The 17,527-nt window shown below is 35.6% G+C and overlaps 1 protein-coding gene across 10 annotated transcripts in view; it reads right to left on the bottom strand.

The window, feature by feature from the left end:
• Mctp1 (multiple C2 and transmembrane domain containing 1) overlaps window positions 1-17,527 on the bottom strand; it is a 530,774-nt gene that overhangs the window by 187,400 nt on the left and 325,847 nt on the right. For all 10 annotated transcript variants that reach the window (XM_070031065.1, XM_070031059.1, XM_070031063.1 and 7 more), the window contains 2 exons: window positions 16,224-16,354; window positions 1,537-1,723 (listed from right to left, as the gene is read on the bottom strand). In XM_070031065.1, coding sequence (XP_069887166.1) covers window positions 1,537-1,723; window positions 16,224-16,354 — 318 coding nt within the window. The remainder of the gene's footprint in view (window positions 1-1,536; window positions 1,724-16,223; window positions 16,355-17,527) is intronic.

The following is a 17,527-nucleotide window of genomic DNA, read 5'->3' as shown; positions in this document are numbered from 1 at the left end:
TACATTTTTATTGAAATAACTAATATTTGAAAAAAAGGTAAGAAACATTCATTCAACTTTTAAATAGAAATGGCCAATTCAGGAAAGTCCATCTAGCAATAAAAAATTCAATAATGGATGTATTACTTCTAATTACCTAGGTTTCAGGATTATCTTCACATGTGGAATAATATCAAAATAGTAATCCATTAACCACAGTATTATAATATCTAGACTAATTTTTATGTTAATATACCAATTAATTCCTTTACAATAGTTTTAATTCATGGTGCTCAATTCTGGTACCTGGAGAATACATTTTGGTAGGGTTACCAATATGTGAAATAATTTTCATAATCGCAATTATATATTAGAAGATGTCATACAATACCTTCGGCTCTTAGCTGGTTTAAAAATATATACTATTTAGCCTTGCTAAGTCACCTCTATTAAACTGTTTATGATAACACCCTTGGTGGATAAGTTGTACAAGCATTAGCAGACAGCTGATTCAGTGGAGATAGCCAGAATAAATTTGCTGAAGCCCACATCCTGCTAATCTGTTTGAAGAATATTGTAGAGCATTAGTACTAGCACTTCATGTTATCTGCACAGCCTGATAAGGTACATCTTTATTAAATTCAGTTATTGAAAGCATGTCAGTCAGCAAATAGGAATTTTTTTAAAGCTGTTCTTTGTTAGTCAGAGCTTGGTTTCATGGCTGAGTGTCTAGAGGAGTCTTCTAAACACCTGGCAGCATTGTACAATACAAGCTTTGTAATTTTAAGTGGAAAAGCTTTTTTCCTCAGCTTCATGGGTACCCAGGCATTTACTTTTTCCAAGACTCCACAGAGAGAAAATGGTGGAGTAAGAGCTCCCCTCTCTGTTGATTCAAGAAAACTGCATGGTAACTGCATGGAAAACTGGGAGGACACTGGGAAATAGGGAGAAGGAGTTGGTAAAATTAGAGAAGGGTAGTTATTTAAGTGGCTCCCCACTGTACCCCCTCCCCCCACATTTAATCAGAAGGAAGAATGTTCCTTTTAGTCACCGTTCACATTCAATTTTAAAAATTAAGGGAATGAAGGCCTTTTCTGGGCAAATGAAACAAAAAAATCACTTTTCTGAACAATCTCTAGTTATCAAGTATCAAATTAACCCCATTTCAAATTTGGAAAGACAAAGAAACATTCATTGCAAGTATATAAAGTCATAAAGGTAATTTTAAAGTGGTATGTGAATTTGATTTTTTTCTTTAGGGAACAATTTCACCCCATGATTAAAAAACAAAACAAAACAAAATACCACTGAGTACAATCTCAGTGAGTAGGATTTCAGAACCCAGAACTTGCTCTGGAATGGATTATTGGGAAGAAAAAATGCCTAGACTTCAGTGATAAGGCCAGGGCTGCTGAAAAGGTTAGAGCATGTGCCCAGCGGCTTTGCTTCTGCTCCCCTCTCTCAGATCTCTCCTCAGAAGTACATCTTTCACTCTCGTTACACGCGTACAACCTCATCTAGTCACACAGGACTTCGGAAGGAGAATTACATACGTACATATCTCTTTAATATCTCCTCCCGTTCTTTCTGGTCCTCCAGAGAGTTGACCGAGAGGTCAGAGATACTGACTGTGGCAGAGGCTGTCAGCGTGACGAGCAACACCAGGTGTCCCTCACCCTCTTCCAGCTGCAGCTCCAGCTTGTGCGTCTGTTCCCTACTGAGGGATGACAGGTCGACCTGGCACCTAGAAACAAATGTTTTGAATCAGCAAGTGGCTTTTCTTTCTTTCTTCCTTTTTTTTCTTTTTGGCCACATCAAACAGAGTAAGGGCTGCTTAGTGCTAGGTGAAAAATAAATCAATAGAAATACTATTTGGGCCAGTGGAAGAATTTCTTCACAAACATCAGCAATTGCTTACTTCCTGTAAGATACAAAAGTCTCATACTTAGCTGAAGTTAGTCAGCATTAACCACTGTCACTGCATCATGAATTGGTGGGGTTTCCTAAAACTTGATGGGCTCAGAATTAGGTCAACAGGGCTTTGCCAACACAAAGACTGATGGGAGGTGTATGAGTTTTTGTGTCACTTTTAAAATGAAGGGCCTTTTCCCTCAATCATAAATGTTATTAAATAGCAAATGTTATTATATAGTGCTATGGTGATGTTCGAAGTTTTACCTTTAAAAATCATGCCAATTCATTCAGAGTACACTCTATAAATTTAAAACTCTATAAACATAAATCTCTCAAAAACATATAACCCAAGTGTTCTGTCCACATGGCCAGTCCATACTCTATTTGACACTCTCACATCTAAACACTTCACAAACTCTTTTGATAAAAATAACAATTGATTTTGAAGTCACAGATAATGTGGTGACTATAAGGCTAATAAGCTGAGAAAAAGGTGGCAGGCATGAACAAAATACATTTAAAATAGGAAGCAGCCAATTACAAGAAAAAATGTGATTAATATACCATAAATGGGATGACCAGCTCGCTATCAGGGACAGCCTAACTTCTTCTTCCTTTTTATTTCTCATTTGTTATTTTCAAATTATGTTTGAAAATATGTATAAAATTAAGTATCTATTAATTAAATACCTTGAAGCTTGTAGGTTAATACAAACATCTATAGTGAGTGAGTTTAGAAATGGAACCAAAGTTTGACATTTACTTTGTGTGTGTGTGTGTGCATGCAAGCACATGGGCACTCAAGTAACTCAGGCTTGAACTCAGGGCCTGGGTACTGTTTATAAGCCTTTTTTGTTTCCTCAAGGCTAGCATTCTACTCCTTGAGCTACACCTGGCTTCAAGATGAGCTGCAATCATCAGATCTCAGCTTGCTGAATAGCTAGAATTATAGGCGTGAGCCACCAGTGACTGGCTGACAGTTATTTTAAAAAAATATTGTAAAGGGGGTTACAATTACATAAGTAATGAGAGTACATTTCTTGTTGAATAATGTTACACCCTCCCTCATTTCTCTCATTTTCTCTCCACCCAGCTCCTTTCCCCCTCAAGTTGTAGAGTTCATTTCCAACATAATGTCTAGTATCAGTGTTGCATGGCTTCACCCTTTGTCCCACCATTTCTGTGATTCTGCTTCTGCTTCCCTTCCCCAACTCAGATAAACTTACATGCAAGATAAAGGGCACAGAAATCAAAAACAGGAACTGCATGTTTTTCCTCATTTGTAATAACTAAAATACGTCTAGGATATTCTTAGCAGAGGATCACAGTAGCTCAACAGCTATGTGCATATGAACACATAAAATGATGCTTATCGAAATGAACTCTAAGAAATGGAAACAAGAGCTTTTTTTAGTGTACTATTTGCAGTTATTTTTCTTTTTCCCCCCTGTGGCTTATTCCCTGAAATTAACTTTTATTTGTGACTATCATGAACAAGACCACACAAGTGTAGAAACAAAGAATGACCATAAAAAGCAATACTCTGATCAGTGGCAGAAAGTCTCTGTGCTAAATACAAACTATTCTTCAGAAAGTCAGAAATTAATTTGTAACAGACTAGAACACACCCTTCTAAAGTTAGAGTACACATCAGAAACTGCATTGTTTCTGTGAAGACAGCATCTATTTCAAAAACATTACATGCTTTCTTGTCAAACTCTCAACAGAGGGGGTGGGGAAACAAACACCTTATCTAATATTCCACTTGTAATTGGAATTAACTTCTTATCAATAACACCTGGAATAAATTGAAGGCAAAAACTATATAACAATGAAAAACAAGCATTCAAAAGTATTCCCTACTGAAAAGGAAAGAAATGAGTATGGTTTTAGAGTTCTTTCCAGTACTGGGCACAATGCCTAGCCCATGGTGGTTTTGTTGGATGTGAATGAATCTCTGGCTTGGATGAGAAATGTAATGCTAGAGAATTAAACAGGAATTTCAAGCTAGACAAAACCTTTGGTTGCATCAGTTGGGACAAAGAGGAATCTCTAGCTTGCTTTGTTTTACCCTCACTTACCTAGCTCAAGCATTGCGCAGGCTCCTCTTTGCCTTTTTCTTGCATATGATGCTGCATCAGTCTTAAAATACTGAAACATACTGAAGCCTTCTGGAGGATTTCCTCCTGTTTCTACTGCCATTTTGCACTGGTGTATAGCTGCGGCTTATACTTCATTTATAAAAGAGTCAGTACAAGTAATGTATTAGACTTAGGAAAGGTGCAACAAAAATTATTTGCTCTAGAAATCACAAATGGGCAACTTCCAGATGGAATTGAATCCACAGATCTGCTGTTTTTGCCTATAGTGCTAAATAAAAGTTTCACAGCGGGGTTTTGTTTTTTTTTGGTACTGGATAAATGTTCTTTGAATTAGTTTCTGTCACCAATAGTTACAGATGGTTTATTTTGTTTAATTACTCTCTACCTGGTTCCAATAAGCAGAAGGATTTGGAATTCCTTCATCCTGAATTTGTCAATGAAAAGAAAATAAAACAAAACAGGAAGGACAGAGAATACATGACTTAATGGACACAAGTAATTATTAGCAAAACCAGAATTTGAACCTGGGATTCTGGAATTGAAATCCTGTGCCTTTCCTTCCACTAGACTAGCCTGTCTCTCAGCAGTGGAGTGCCCCAGGGGGAAGTGTGCTGTCTGCATCCACTGGTTCTCTAAGTGGTGATACCAAGCCTTTTTGCCAGCAGGAAAAAGTATCACAATTTCCAAGAATAGAATTACCTTGTTTGCATTTTATATTCATATGAATGTTTCTTTAAAATACCTATAAACTAGGGAAATGGGCTATAAGTTATGTTATTGAGACAAGAAAAATTTTGCAAATTAAACATTTTAGAGCATGAATCTAATAACATTTAAATGAACAATATACATTCATAAGGAAAATTATATTTTTTACACCAACTAAAGTTTAATAGTGAGTATACTCAGGCACCGTTAATCTCAGGTTTTATCCTATACTTAGTGTTTCAGAAATTTGGCTTTAATGATTCTATTGTAAAGAATATCACTTACATAAACATGTTGGGCACAAGAGTATTAAATGAATTCAAGGTCCCAGCTGGGTTATTTAGGCTCTTATTTATCTAAATATTCTGATTAGGAGTAAGACATTTTAAATGTAGTATCACTTACAACTAAGCAAAATTGTCCCGTGAATTTGAGGATAAAGCTTGCATTGTAGCCTGTGTGGGTATCAAATTATTGCTGAGAATGAATGAATAAAAAAACCACATGCAGCTGGGCACCGGTGGCTCATACCTGTAAACCTAGCCACTTAGGAGGATGAGATCTAAGGATCATGGTTTGGAGCCAGCCTGGGTAGAAAAGTCTGTGAAATCAAGAAAGCTGGTAGTGGTGTTGTAACTCAAATAGCAGAGTGTTGGCTTTGAGCTAAAGAAGCTCAGGGACAGTACCTAGGTCCTGAGTTCAAGACCCAAGACCTGAACAAAACAAACAAACAAACAAAATTTGCTGGTTTAGAACAAATATCTATGAAGATAGAATTCTGTCATGTAGGCTATTGTAGTGCAAGTATGATGCTCCCCGCATTGGGGCAGCCTTGCCTGTATTTGGCTCACCTGTACTGTGGTGGGGGATACAAAGGTAGGATTTACCACGGTTTCAATTCAGAAGTAACAAGAGGTTATTTGGATGCAGTACATGCAGGAATATATTATTAGTGTCTTTACATTGTTGTCAGAAGGAAAGTACAAACATTTGAAAAAGCACTGATGCAAATTCATAAATGTTCACAGAGAAATAAGTCCAGCCAGAGTCACAGTCCTCATCACTGGTTTTCTAGTAATTAGTTGCATAACAACATGTTCTCTTGAATTTCATTTTCCTTATCTGCAACCATGAGCTAATTGAACTTGAATGTTAAATTTTTAAAATTCCCAAATCCTATCATTTGTTATAACTGTATCCATGTATATACTTGCTACTTCCTCCTTGCCTTGCAATTCCACAAACATGGAAACTAAGAGAACTTTATCTTATAGAAAATGATTGTTTCTCAGAGGTAATACCAAAAATATATCAAAGAGAGTTTAAGACAAGATCTAATTTGAAATTGCATTGCATGGAGCATTAGGGTATGCCTCTAACATCAGCACAGAGGGAGTATGAAAAGGGGATGTAGATGCTCCTTTTTCTTCTTTTTTAAATATATTTTTTATTGTAAAGATATTGTACAGAGGGGTTACAGTTACATGGGCAAGGTAATGAGTCCATTTCCTATTGAGCCTTGTTACATCTCCTTTACAATTCCCCTACCATCCCTTTCCTCCCCACCTTCCAACTCCTCCCTCCTTCACTCCCCCCAAGAAAGTTGTAAAGTTTGTTTTCAACATAGTGTCTTGTGCATATCATTGTTACAATGGGTCATCCTGTATCCTTATTTCAGCATTTTGTTATTTCACTTCCCCTCCCCAAATCAGAAAAATGTATATACAAGATGCAGAGTACCAGAATCAAATACAGTGACAACAAGGATTGTACCATGGGGGAAGAACATATAAAAGAAACAAAAAAAATCGCACAGTACAAGAATACAGTAAGAAGAACAAGATGCTCCTTTTCTTTTTTAAAAAAGCAATTCTTCCTATATTTTTTAATGACAGGGTATGGTTTGAAACTTGTCCTAGATACCTGATCTGCTGAAGCCCCAGTCCCTGTTTCCTTTGGACTCTACAGTGAGCTGTTCTTTATTCCAACACCAAGAGCAATTGACTGAGCTTGGGTTCTCACAGGTCTTTTATGACATGTGACGAATCTTTTTTTGCCCAAAGGGGTTGGGTGTTCTTCTTGGCTGCCATATAAATGGACTTTCTGAGTTCCAAGGTCACTACTGCATATGGATGCAAAGCCCCACTTTGGAAGGGGATCTGGCTCTCAGATCACTTATCAAGGAAAGTAGATGAGGAAATGACATTGTCTTTTTTAGGGATCAACTTAGGTCAGTGGGATAGGAGATGAGAAGAGAACCTCCCTAAGCCTTCTTCGCTCCCATAGTCCAAAAGATTGTTCTATAGTTCTTGACTGTGTGTTGTTACTGAGTGTGTCCACTAAACAACCAGTTATGTCTCTGAAACATAGAGGACCTTTACTATAACAGTAACATATTACCTTCTATTGCTTTCTGTTCTTTACTTGGTGTTCTTGTGTGTCTGTGGGTGTGTTGGTAATGGGACTTGAATTCAAGGTCTTCCACATTTTCTTGGCATTTTTTTTCCCTCTCAACTAGTGCTCTACCATGTGAGACAATCTGCCAGTCCATTTTTTTGCTCCATCTCTCCAACTGAGATGGAGTATCATAGACTTTTTTTGCCTGGGCTGGCTTCAAACCACAATCTTCCAAGCTTCAACCTCCTGAGTAGCAAAAATTACAAGCTTGAATAACCAGTGCCATTTATCTCTCATCCTGCTGCCTGGGATTTTAACAGTACCTAAATGTGGACTCAAGATCTGTTTCTAGAGAAACTGAGTTAAGGTAAAAACGTTTTGATACAATTGATTCTCTGTTATGGAGATGACAAGGTTGCCCCTGGCTGTCCTTTGGCTTTCTGCCAACTATGAAATATCTCCAGCCAATCAACAGTGCCCTCCACAATTAACCATCAGCTTGTTTATCATTTGCTGATACATTTGTATTACTCGTCATTTCAGATGACTTATAATTTTCATCTATACAAGGGTTTGCCTATTTTTATGTTTGGATGAGACATCCCCTCTGCCTGAGATGATGAATCTTCCTAGCTTTGTTTGGTTAATTTTTTTTCTTCTACCAATTCTGATTTAAAAACTTTCAAGTATCTTTCTCAATATCCTGATATGCTTGAGGTCAGGGACAATATCATATTCTTGACATCTAGCATAGCACCTAGAATATAGTTTGTACTTTGTTAGTATTAAAGTTCTTATGGAGATATGGAGGCTTGGAAAGATCTGAAGTTTAATAAAGGTGTCAATGCCTGACAATGGTAGAGCTAGGACTAGTGTGTAATGAGACCATCCCGTCCCTTCTATATTGTTTCCTAGAGAGTAGTCTGATTTCTTTTCAACACTCATGTCACTCACCTATTCATTCATTCAGTATTCATCTGTCAGATCTGCTTAGGTTTTTGGGATCCACCAAACCTTCTAGCTTTTCAGGTCTCTTTTCTAGAACCACCAGAGACTGTGCTGCTTTGAATACAATTATTTGGCATCAGAGAACATGGCCAAGCTTTTGGGACACTGAAATTTTAGTGAGACTCAATTGCTTGTATTGTGATATTATAAAAATTACCTAAAATCCTTGGTTTCACTTTCTTCACTTGCCAAATGAAAGTGTTAATAATAAGTTTGGGACAGGCGCCAGTGGCTTACTCCTGTAATCCTAGCTACTACTCAGGAGGCTGAGCTCTGAGGATTGTGATTCAAAGGCAGTCCAGGCAGAAAAGTCTGCAAGACTCCTATCTCTAGTCAACCACCAGAAAACTGGAGCAGTGCTGTGGCTCAAAGTGATAGAATGCTAATCTTTAGTGAAAGATCCGAGAAACAGACCCAGAGTTCAAGCCTCAAGACTGATCAAAATAACAACAACAACAACAAATAAAACAAACACAAACAAATATGGCTCTTTTTTTTATAGAGTTGTAAGATCATAGGAATAATAGATAAAAAGTTCTTTGATAAATTGAAATTGCTAAGAAATATCTAGTTATACAACCCCATTTATTTATTTATTTATTTACTTACTTACTTACTTACTTACTTCCTTACTTACTTTAATTTTTGGGCCTGGGCACTATCCTTGAGCTCTTTTGCTCAAGGCTAATGCTCTTTTACTTTAAGTCACAGCACCACTTCCCATTTTCTGGTGATTAACTGGAGATAAGAGTCTTATAGCCAGCCTCTCCTGCCCAGGCTGGTTTTGAACCACAATCCTCAGATCTCAGTCTCCTGAGTGTCTTAGAGTATAGGTGTGAGTCACCAGTGCCTGCTTGATATAAAAGTTAAACTCTCTATACCAAAGCCTAACTTATCAATTAGTCCGTTAACCAATACAATAATCAAAATAGACTCAACACTGAAGGAGATTTATTTATTCTTCTTCCATCCATTTGGAAATTAAGATGAAGAGAAATGAAGGGATAGCAAGGGCTTGAACAATGCTTCCTGACTTGGAGGTCATGATTTGAATTTTTTGTGCCTTAAATACATGTACATATAGTTGTCCTAGTTAGCCACATGAGTTGAATATTACTCATGTCTATTAAGTGGCATTTTCCCCTAAGAGTTAAAGGAGAGGATTCTGAATTCTTCCTTTTCTCTTTCTCTACTCTTCCTCTGTCATCCTTGAACCAATAGCTGGTAACATTTTTTTCCCCACATAAAATAGCCTTATGATTAGCAACCTGAGTGTACCTGAGTGATTCCCTGGGGTATAAGAAGTGTTTGAAATATTTGGCATTAGTTCTCATTTAAAAGACAGAGCTTCTGTTTTGTTTATAGTTAACATATGTTTTAATACAGATAACCCTATACTGAATGTGTCACATGTGACCTACAAGCATCTCAAGAAAAGATCAGGAATTGCCAGCACCGCGGGGTTGATAGTGATACCAGTTCCTGAATGTTTGTGTTCACTGAATTGCAGTTTGTACGTGTCTTGTTAAGTAGCTTTGCGGATTTAGAATCTAGTTTTAACTTAAACTAATCCTCACAAAATGAACAATTGACTTTAAAAGATCCCAGCAAAAGAATTGTGGACTGAAGATAATAAAAACTGAACATTCACAACTGAACAGCAAGGATAAATGAGAACCTGCAGAGCTGACACTTCTCCTTGAGATCTGTGTCAGCCACATTATGATTTATAAACCATTGGTGTTATAATCAGACCTAGCAAGTGAAGTAAGCCAGGCCCAAAGAAACATAGGTCCCATGGTTTTCCTTATTTCCAATAACTAGTATATGTCTGAGACAAGCAGAAATGGTCAGATAAGTTGATGTTAGGCAAAATGAACCCCAAGATAAGGACTCAAATGGTTTTTCTTTCTTGTTATTGTTTCTAACGTATTTATAAGATGATTTCTTTGTTGCTTTGCATGTTCCTCCCCCATGGTATAACCCCTGTTTTCAATGTATTTAATGTTGATATAATTTGGGAAGGGCAAGGGAAAACCAAAATTGTTTAAATAGGGATACAGGTGGACCCATTGCAACAAGGAGATGTACAAGACGTTATGTGGAAAAACGAATTTTACAACTTTGGCGTAGGGGTTGGGGGGACAGAGGATGGGAAGGGATGGGAAGGGGAAACAAAGGAGGAGGCAACAATGCTTGATTAAAAATGTACTCATTACCTTGCTCATGTAATTATAACCCCTTTGTACAGTATTTTCACAATAAAAAATAAAATAAATTTAAAAAAAGAACTTAGCCAAAACAATAGCCAGTGGAAATTTATACCTATTCTCTTTAAAAAAGAAAAGTTTTAAATGTATCTTATGCTTTAAAGTATTAGCTAATGATTTTTGTGTGTAAGTGTGCTGGTCCTGGGGCTTGAATTCAGGGTCTGGGTGCTGTCCCCACAAATTCCCCCCCCTCACTGCCCAGCCTCCCCAAAGCTAGAGCTCTACTACAAAAAGCCACTTCTGGCTTTTTGATGGTTAATTAAAAATAATAGTCTCATGGACTTTCCTACCCAGGCTGGCTTCGGACCACAATCCTAAGATCTCAACCTACTGACTAGCTAGGTTTACAGGCATGAGCCAGTGGAGGCACAGCTATGTTTAGTATGATTAGCAAGATATTTTTTAACACTGAAACCTGCAAAACATAAAGGAAAGCCTCTATGGATTTTTTGTGGGGAGGAAAAGATTTTCAAAACTACCATTTTATATAATGTTTAACCAAATTTAACAACAAATTTTATGGAGCCTTTTGAAATTTCTTAATATATGAGAACTACTTCACATTAATATAACTAATATATAACTAATAGCACAATATGCAATCTTATAACATAAATCAGTTTAATATGCAATCTTATAAATCAATTTAACTCATAATTCTTTGGAATGTTTGCATTTGAAGGAATTCAACATGTATTTTCTGAATTTGAAAACTTGTGTGTCTTCAGTTCATGATAATGTAGAAGTTTTCCATGTCTCTGACATTACATGGTGATAAAAGCAGTGAACTGCCTTCCTTGTGTCCAAAGTTGTTACCATTCAATTACTTTTGGAGAGATTCCTTTTTTAGGACATATTTCTGTATGCTTGTAATATTCTCGATTCATTGACTTCAAGCTAAACTATCAAATGTATATAAAGTGGCAAATGAACATTATCCTGGAAACTTTTCCTGTTATTTAAGAAATATTTCAATGAGCATAAATTTTCTGAGAAAATCTTCAGAACAAAATAGTAACTCATGCAAAGAGAGATGAAAATAAATTTGATTCATGATGTGTTTATGAAAAACCTATTCTTTAAAGGTTGTCTATCTCCCTAATGAAATATTCCACTTAATTCTTAGAAATAAAAATAGTAAATATAATGATTTCATACACAAAATACTCTTCAGTTCGGGATTTTCTCACTACTTGCCTTGATGCTTTCAAATGAATAATGCATCCAGATTTCACTTGTTCTTATTTACGTGGAAAATAATAAAATCATTGTAGTTTTGGTTTCACAAACAAGAAACGTGTCACAGAGTGTCAAATGATCAACTATATTCAACTTTAATCTCAAAAACATTTATTGGGTAAATATTCAAAGCCAAAGACTTGTCTTCAGTACTAACACTAAATCTATATACATATAAATGTGTATACTTATACATCTTACATTCTCCTTCACATTCTCTTTACAAACATAGACTCATTTTTATGGGTAGGTAGAATTGGGAGGCATTTACTCTTTAATCAGTACTTGCTAATTTAGGGTACCTTTTTCTAATCATACATCACTTAATAATAATTTTATTGGAAATTAAACTCTTCATTTAAGTACATTTGTAGTACTTTCTTTTTTTATTGTGAAAATACTGTACAGAGGGGTTACAATTACATGGGCAAGATAATGAGTACATTTCTTATCAATGTAGTACTTTCTTTTTTTGTGCTGGGAAGCACTAATGCCCAGGCTCTGATAATAACACAACAAATAGTCACTAGCAATCCACCAATTTAAAATATATGCACCTTTAATCAATGCTACTGTAAAGATAAACAAGCATTTTGCACATTAATAAATAATACTATAAATCTTGCTATATTAAATTGCAAGTAACTCCAACTGAATATAATTGCATGACAGAGAATTTACTTATTCTGCATAGTTATGAAAACAACTTGTTCTCTGACAGCACTCATTCTTGGCAATTTACCTCAGCTGTCAGCAGCCAATTTGTTGAGATTACTGCTCTGCATAAAAGTGCAACCATCATGAGGATTTATTAGCTGGTTATCGTAAAGATGGCAGTTCATCTTGCCTGCCAAATGCAGGTGATCAGAAAGTTAAATAATTACATGCAGATTAATATTATTTCACCTTCACTTGAAATTTGTAGATCAGCAACAGGGAATATTTGCTGTTCAACTTTGCAATGTGGTGTACATTACCTAGATTAGCATATTTGCCATTTGGTATTTTTCTGAATATTTAAAGATTTAAGAAAATATACTAAAATCGTGGTGAATTGAGGTTACATGTTAGAACCAGGGATCAAAATTTGAGTCTCAGGTCACTCTAGTTGCGTAATAGGTAAACAAACTTTTAGCCAACTTTGGCCTCATTCTTTGCATTGGTAAAATTGATATAATGCCAATCATTCTTGTTATTCTCTAATACTGAGCTAATTTATAAAACAGTAACAAGTTTCAAATCATTATTATTGATGCAGATAGTTATTTATAGCAAATGTCTTTGTGTAAATGGCAGTAGCTCCTAGACATAATTATAATGAAAAAAAGTGAACAAACTATGTATGAAAGGAATGTTCTACAACCTAATAAAGGTCAGAGATAAAGTGGAGAAATCTATTAGACATTAAGTGGGAATCAGATCTTGAATATTGAGTCAAGAGATGAACAGTGGTCTGGATGTGCACATTGGTAGCTATAACAGAGATAGAGTCACCACAGGAGCAGGTACAGAAATGTCTGTATATGTGTAAGCATAAGCTGTATAAGCTTAAGCCTCAGGCATCCACTCTGAGGCTCTCCAGAATTACAATATGACCAAAATGAGAAAATACTCTTCAAAAGAATCAAAGAAGGAGCATTCATAAGGTAAGAGAAAACCAGGAGATTTGGTATCCTGGAAACCAAGTAAAAATCATGATTCAAGGCAAGGAAGCTATCAACCAAGTCCAATTCTACTTTTGCATTGGGTAAAATGAAGGTTTGAAAACTGGCCATTGGATTAAACGGCTTTGTTTTCACAGTTACAGGATGGGAGCAGTTCTGATGACTGCTGAGGGCAGAAGCTTGGCTGCATGAGTTTGAGATGAAAAAGGTTAATGTTTTCACCAGGCACAGGTGGCTCACGCCTGTAATCCTAGCTACTCAGGAGGCTGAGGATCGCAGTTCAAAGCCAGCCCAGGCAGGAAATTCTGTGAGACTCTTATCTCTAGTTAACCACCAGAAAATGGCAAGTGGCACTGTGGCTCAAATGGTAGAGTGCTCACCTGGACCTGAAGAGCTGATGGACAGTGCCAGGCCCAGAGTTCAAGCCCCACGACTGACAAAAAATAAAAGCTAATGTTCTCTGTTAAAGCACTTCTATTTCAACACTGCAGAAGTGAACACGGCTCTTTGTTATCAACAAATAAGACTCTTTATTCAATTTTCATTCACAAAAAATGTCAAAAAATAGTATGTGTGATCTAAAATGGAAAATTAGTGAGTAGTAATGAAATTATCACATAATAAACAAGCCTACAAGATCCTTTAATCTACATAAGTATTCTCACATTTGGGACGTAGATAGTATCCTTTAAAAGAGCTATCAACCATTAAAGGGATGGTTATCTTCCATGACCAACTTTAAATTCATTCACCAGCCACCCATCAACTCCCAGAAGAGCCTCTAATTTTCAAGTTAACACAGACATTGGATACTGCAATGATAGCTGGCTCTCTCTTTAGAGAGCATAATGACAGTTTCACTCCTGTTACATTACTCCAAGAACTCAAATTAAATTGAAAGGTAAGTTCTCGTCTAAGCTATTTTAGGAATTTAGAAAGTCTATTATAGTCTGCATTATATCCGCTGTTTCCATACAGCTTTCAAATAAACAAACACAACTTATTTGTCATAGAGGCAATGCACTGTTGAACAGTGTTTGTATGTGTTTAAAAGCACAACTTAATAAAGTTTGATAACTACAGGTTTCTGTGCTATCTGCACGTCAAATGGATTTGAAATAATGATTCACCACAGTCATTTGATTTTTCTGCCAAAGGCACATTTGTTACCCTAGCAGAGTGGGCAACATGTTTCTATTTATTACCTTTGTTTACATAAAAATTCAACCTGAATTCCCATCATTGTGGAATCAGTTAAACTGATATTCGAGAGCTGTCTTTTCCTACACCTGTGCTCTTGTTTCTGTATTCTAAAATTTTAGGTTTCAAGTTAATTTCAGAAGCAGTTATGTGCACATGCCAAAAATAGATTCTTTTTCCTTTTCTAGACTTTATGAGAAGGTAGTTGGAATTATATTTGTGGCCTTTTAGTCAGCCATTTACCACTGTTCTCTCAAAATTTGCCTGAATATGGACAAATCCCTAGAAAGTGAGGTGAAAAAAATTGGTCCATGGCCCGTTATCCATTTTTGGCTTTTTAACATCATAATATTGTTAGGTGTGGAAAGGGCAAGGCCAACACCAAATAGGCTGAGAAATTCTCTTATTTTCCAAATTGGGAAATTCATCCCAAAGGGAAAACATATAGGATCTTTGTTTAAAAATATTTAAATATATAGTATTAGATTACACTGGTATTTCCTCAAATTCATATCATAAACAGAATATTAAAGGTTAATTGACATAAAGGTTAATTGATATAAAGGTTAAGTGAATCCCTGTTCAAAACCAGCCAGGATATTTAAGACTCTTACCTCCAAATAGAACCTTCAAAAACCCAGAAGTAGAACTATGGCTCAAATGGTAGAGTGCTAGCCTTGAGCAGAGAAAGCTAAAGAACAGTGCCCAGGCCCTGAGTTCAAGTCCATGTATCATTATTACAAAAATAGCTTCATTGAATCTAATTGTGGTCCTTTGGCCTTTCTTTTTATAAGTGTATAGTAAAAACTACTGATTAAAACAAATATATAATAATATTAAAATTAAGAGATAAGTATGTTAGACTTGGTTTCTGTTCTTATTTTTTTCTAGAGGAAAATTCTTTTCATCATTAGAATGTGCAATTTTTTTCTGGATTGTGAATTTGATATCTTGAAATTCATATGAATTCATTTGAGCTGAAGTGAAGGAGGTTTCATTTATTTATTAAGTTATTTATTTATTTTTAATGACTTAGTCTGTATACCATGCTTTATTTCAGCCTTGGCTAGTATCCATATGTTCAACTACAAACACATATATAACTATTGAAAATGTAAAAATAGACTTTATAATAAGCAAATAATTCACATGGTTGAACTAGCCATTCAGAATAACCTTGACCTTGTAGAAATATTTCAAGTAAACCTCAGAATACATTTTTTGCTGCATTATCAGATTAACATGGCTCTGCCTCACTGACATGCTTCCTTCCCTAAAATGTGGGAACTCTTTACAGATTTATGAAATCCTAAGAGATTATAAAGATTCTCTACCTTGTAGGCAGTTATAGGAAATAATGCATTTTACGGTCACAATATGCTTTATGAAAACAAATATTATCTCAGATCACTTTGCACACTGTGAATATGTTCTTTGTTCATTTAAGTAACCCATATCAGATGGAATTCCTCTTTTTCAACTCCCATAACTTTTCTGCACAATAATTCTGACATCTGGAGAGAATTTCTGAACATTAAATTGGAATCGCCTGTGTCCATCGATAAGTCAAAAGTGCCATCTACTGGTAAGTCTTTGAATATATTTCTCAGTTCATCCAAGCTCTGCTTTCCAGTGAGAACATTGCTCCCTTCCAAACTGTAAAGATACTTTTTCTATAACCAAACATTCTTTCAACAAAACTTTTCTTCTAAGGCAAACCAAGAATATAAAATTGTACAAACCTTCCAATAAAATCATCTCTTTTCCCTGCATCTTTGTCCCATGCAGTAATATCAATGATTCCTCCTCTTTCTTCATAGAGATGAAAATCAAACTGTTCCCTCCATTGAGGATTCAACGTTTTTGGCATAATCTGGAAATAAACACACACACACACACATACACACACATACAAACACACAGAAAAACAACCCCTCACTGTTAGCTTTTAAAGACGCCTTTACAGATTAATTTGAGACTCTAAATCAGACTTTAGGTATCATTTAAGTTAATCAAGTAAGTGTATTGTTGACATTAAGATTTCAAAGAAAAATAGTATATTTACTGTAGAATAGACCCTAAAGAACATGTCCTGAAAAATGAAAAGATACTCCTTGATTATCTTATACATCAGATAAGAAACAGGAATTACACCAAAAAGATCACTGATAGACACAATAAATCACTCAGATGCTAACATTCATTCTACATAATCACAGTTGAGGGATGAAGGCATAACTCATCATTTCACAAAAAAGGAAGATGAAGATTCCCTATGTTTCTTTTTCTACTTACATCTTTCTCCCCTTGATAAAATAGTGTCTTTTTTAAAATCCTAGCACATGAAAAGCAAACAATAGCATTCTCTGGGATCAGGAGAAAAAAGCCAGAAGCTTTAGGCTAGCCAGGTGAACTTTGATTTTACAATTGCAGCATTGTAATTGTAAAATAAGTACATATCATTGTTTTTGACAGTATACCCATTTATAACCATGGAGATGCTGAGAAGAAATGTATATTCTTCATGCTGTCTATACAAGAAAGATATCTAAAGTGCAATTCTGTGACTTCAAGTATTAAGATAAGACATCTGGCAGAAGCAATAAACAAAGTTCCTGCTATCAATGTGTTTTAAAATTCTACTCACCATTTGGTTAAATAATGCTTATTGTTTCTCTGTCCCCCCACACACTTTTTAAAGCAAGAATATATGTAGTGGCCTTTTCTCTTTTTAATATATGTAGACAGGTCTTCAGGTGTAAAGAGTTTGAAAGCAATGAAGTATGTTATATGCAAAGGTAATGCAAATGAATCACAATTTTTAAAGTTCATAATCTGAAATTAACCAGCAATAGATCATGGATGGAAAGAGCAAAGAAAGACATGTGTCCATAGCTGACTTTCATATTTCATACCTAAAGAGCAGAACTATAAAAGTAAGTAATGTAGTAAGGTTGGTAGAAGATGGAAATGGTGTTAATTGAAAGAGGGTAAGACAGAAGTATGGACACTTTTGGAAACTGCTTTAAAATTTGTTCTTAAGAGC

Source organism: Dipodomys merriami, unplaced genomic scaffold, assembly GCF_024711535.1.
Source record: "Dipodomys merriami isolate MVZ:Mamm:240054 unplaced genomic scaffold, mDipMer1.0.p SCAF_20, whole genome shotgun sequence".
Taxonomy (NCBI): domain Eukaryota; kingdom Metazoa; phylum Chordata; class Mammalia; order Rodentia; family Heteromyidae; genus Dipodomys; species Dipodomys merriami.
Note: the sequence above shows the minus strand (reverse complement) of the source record. Positions and strands in the feature narration are given on the sequence as shown.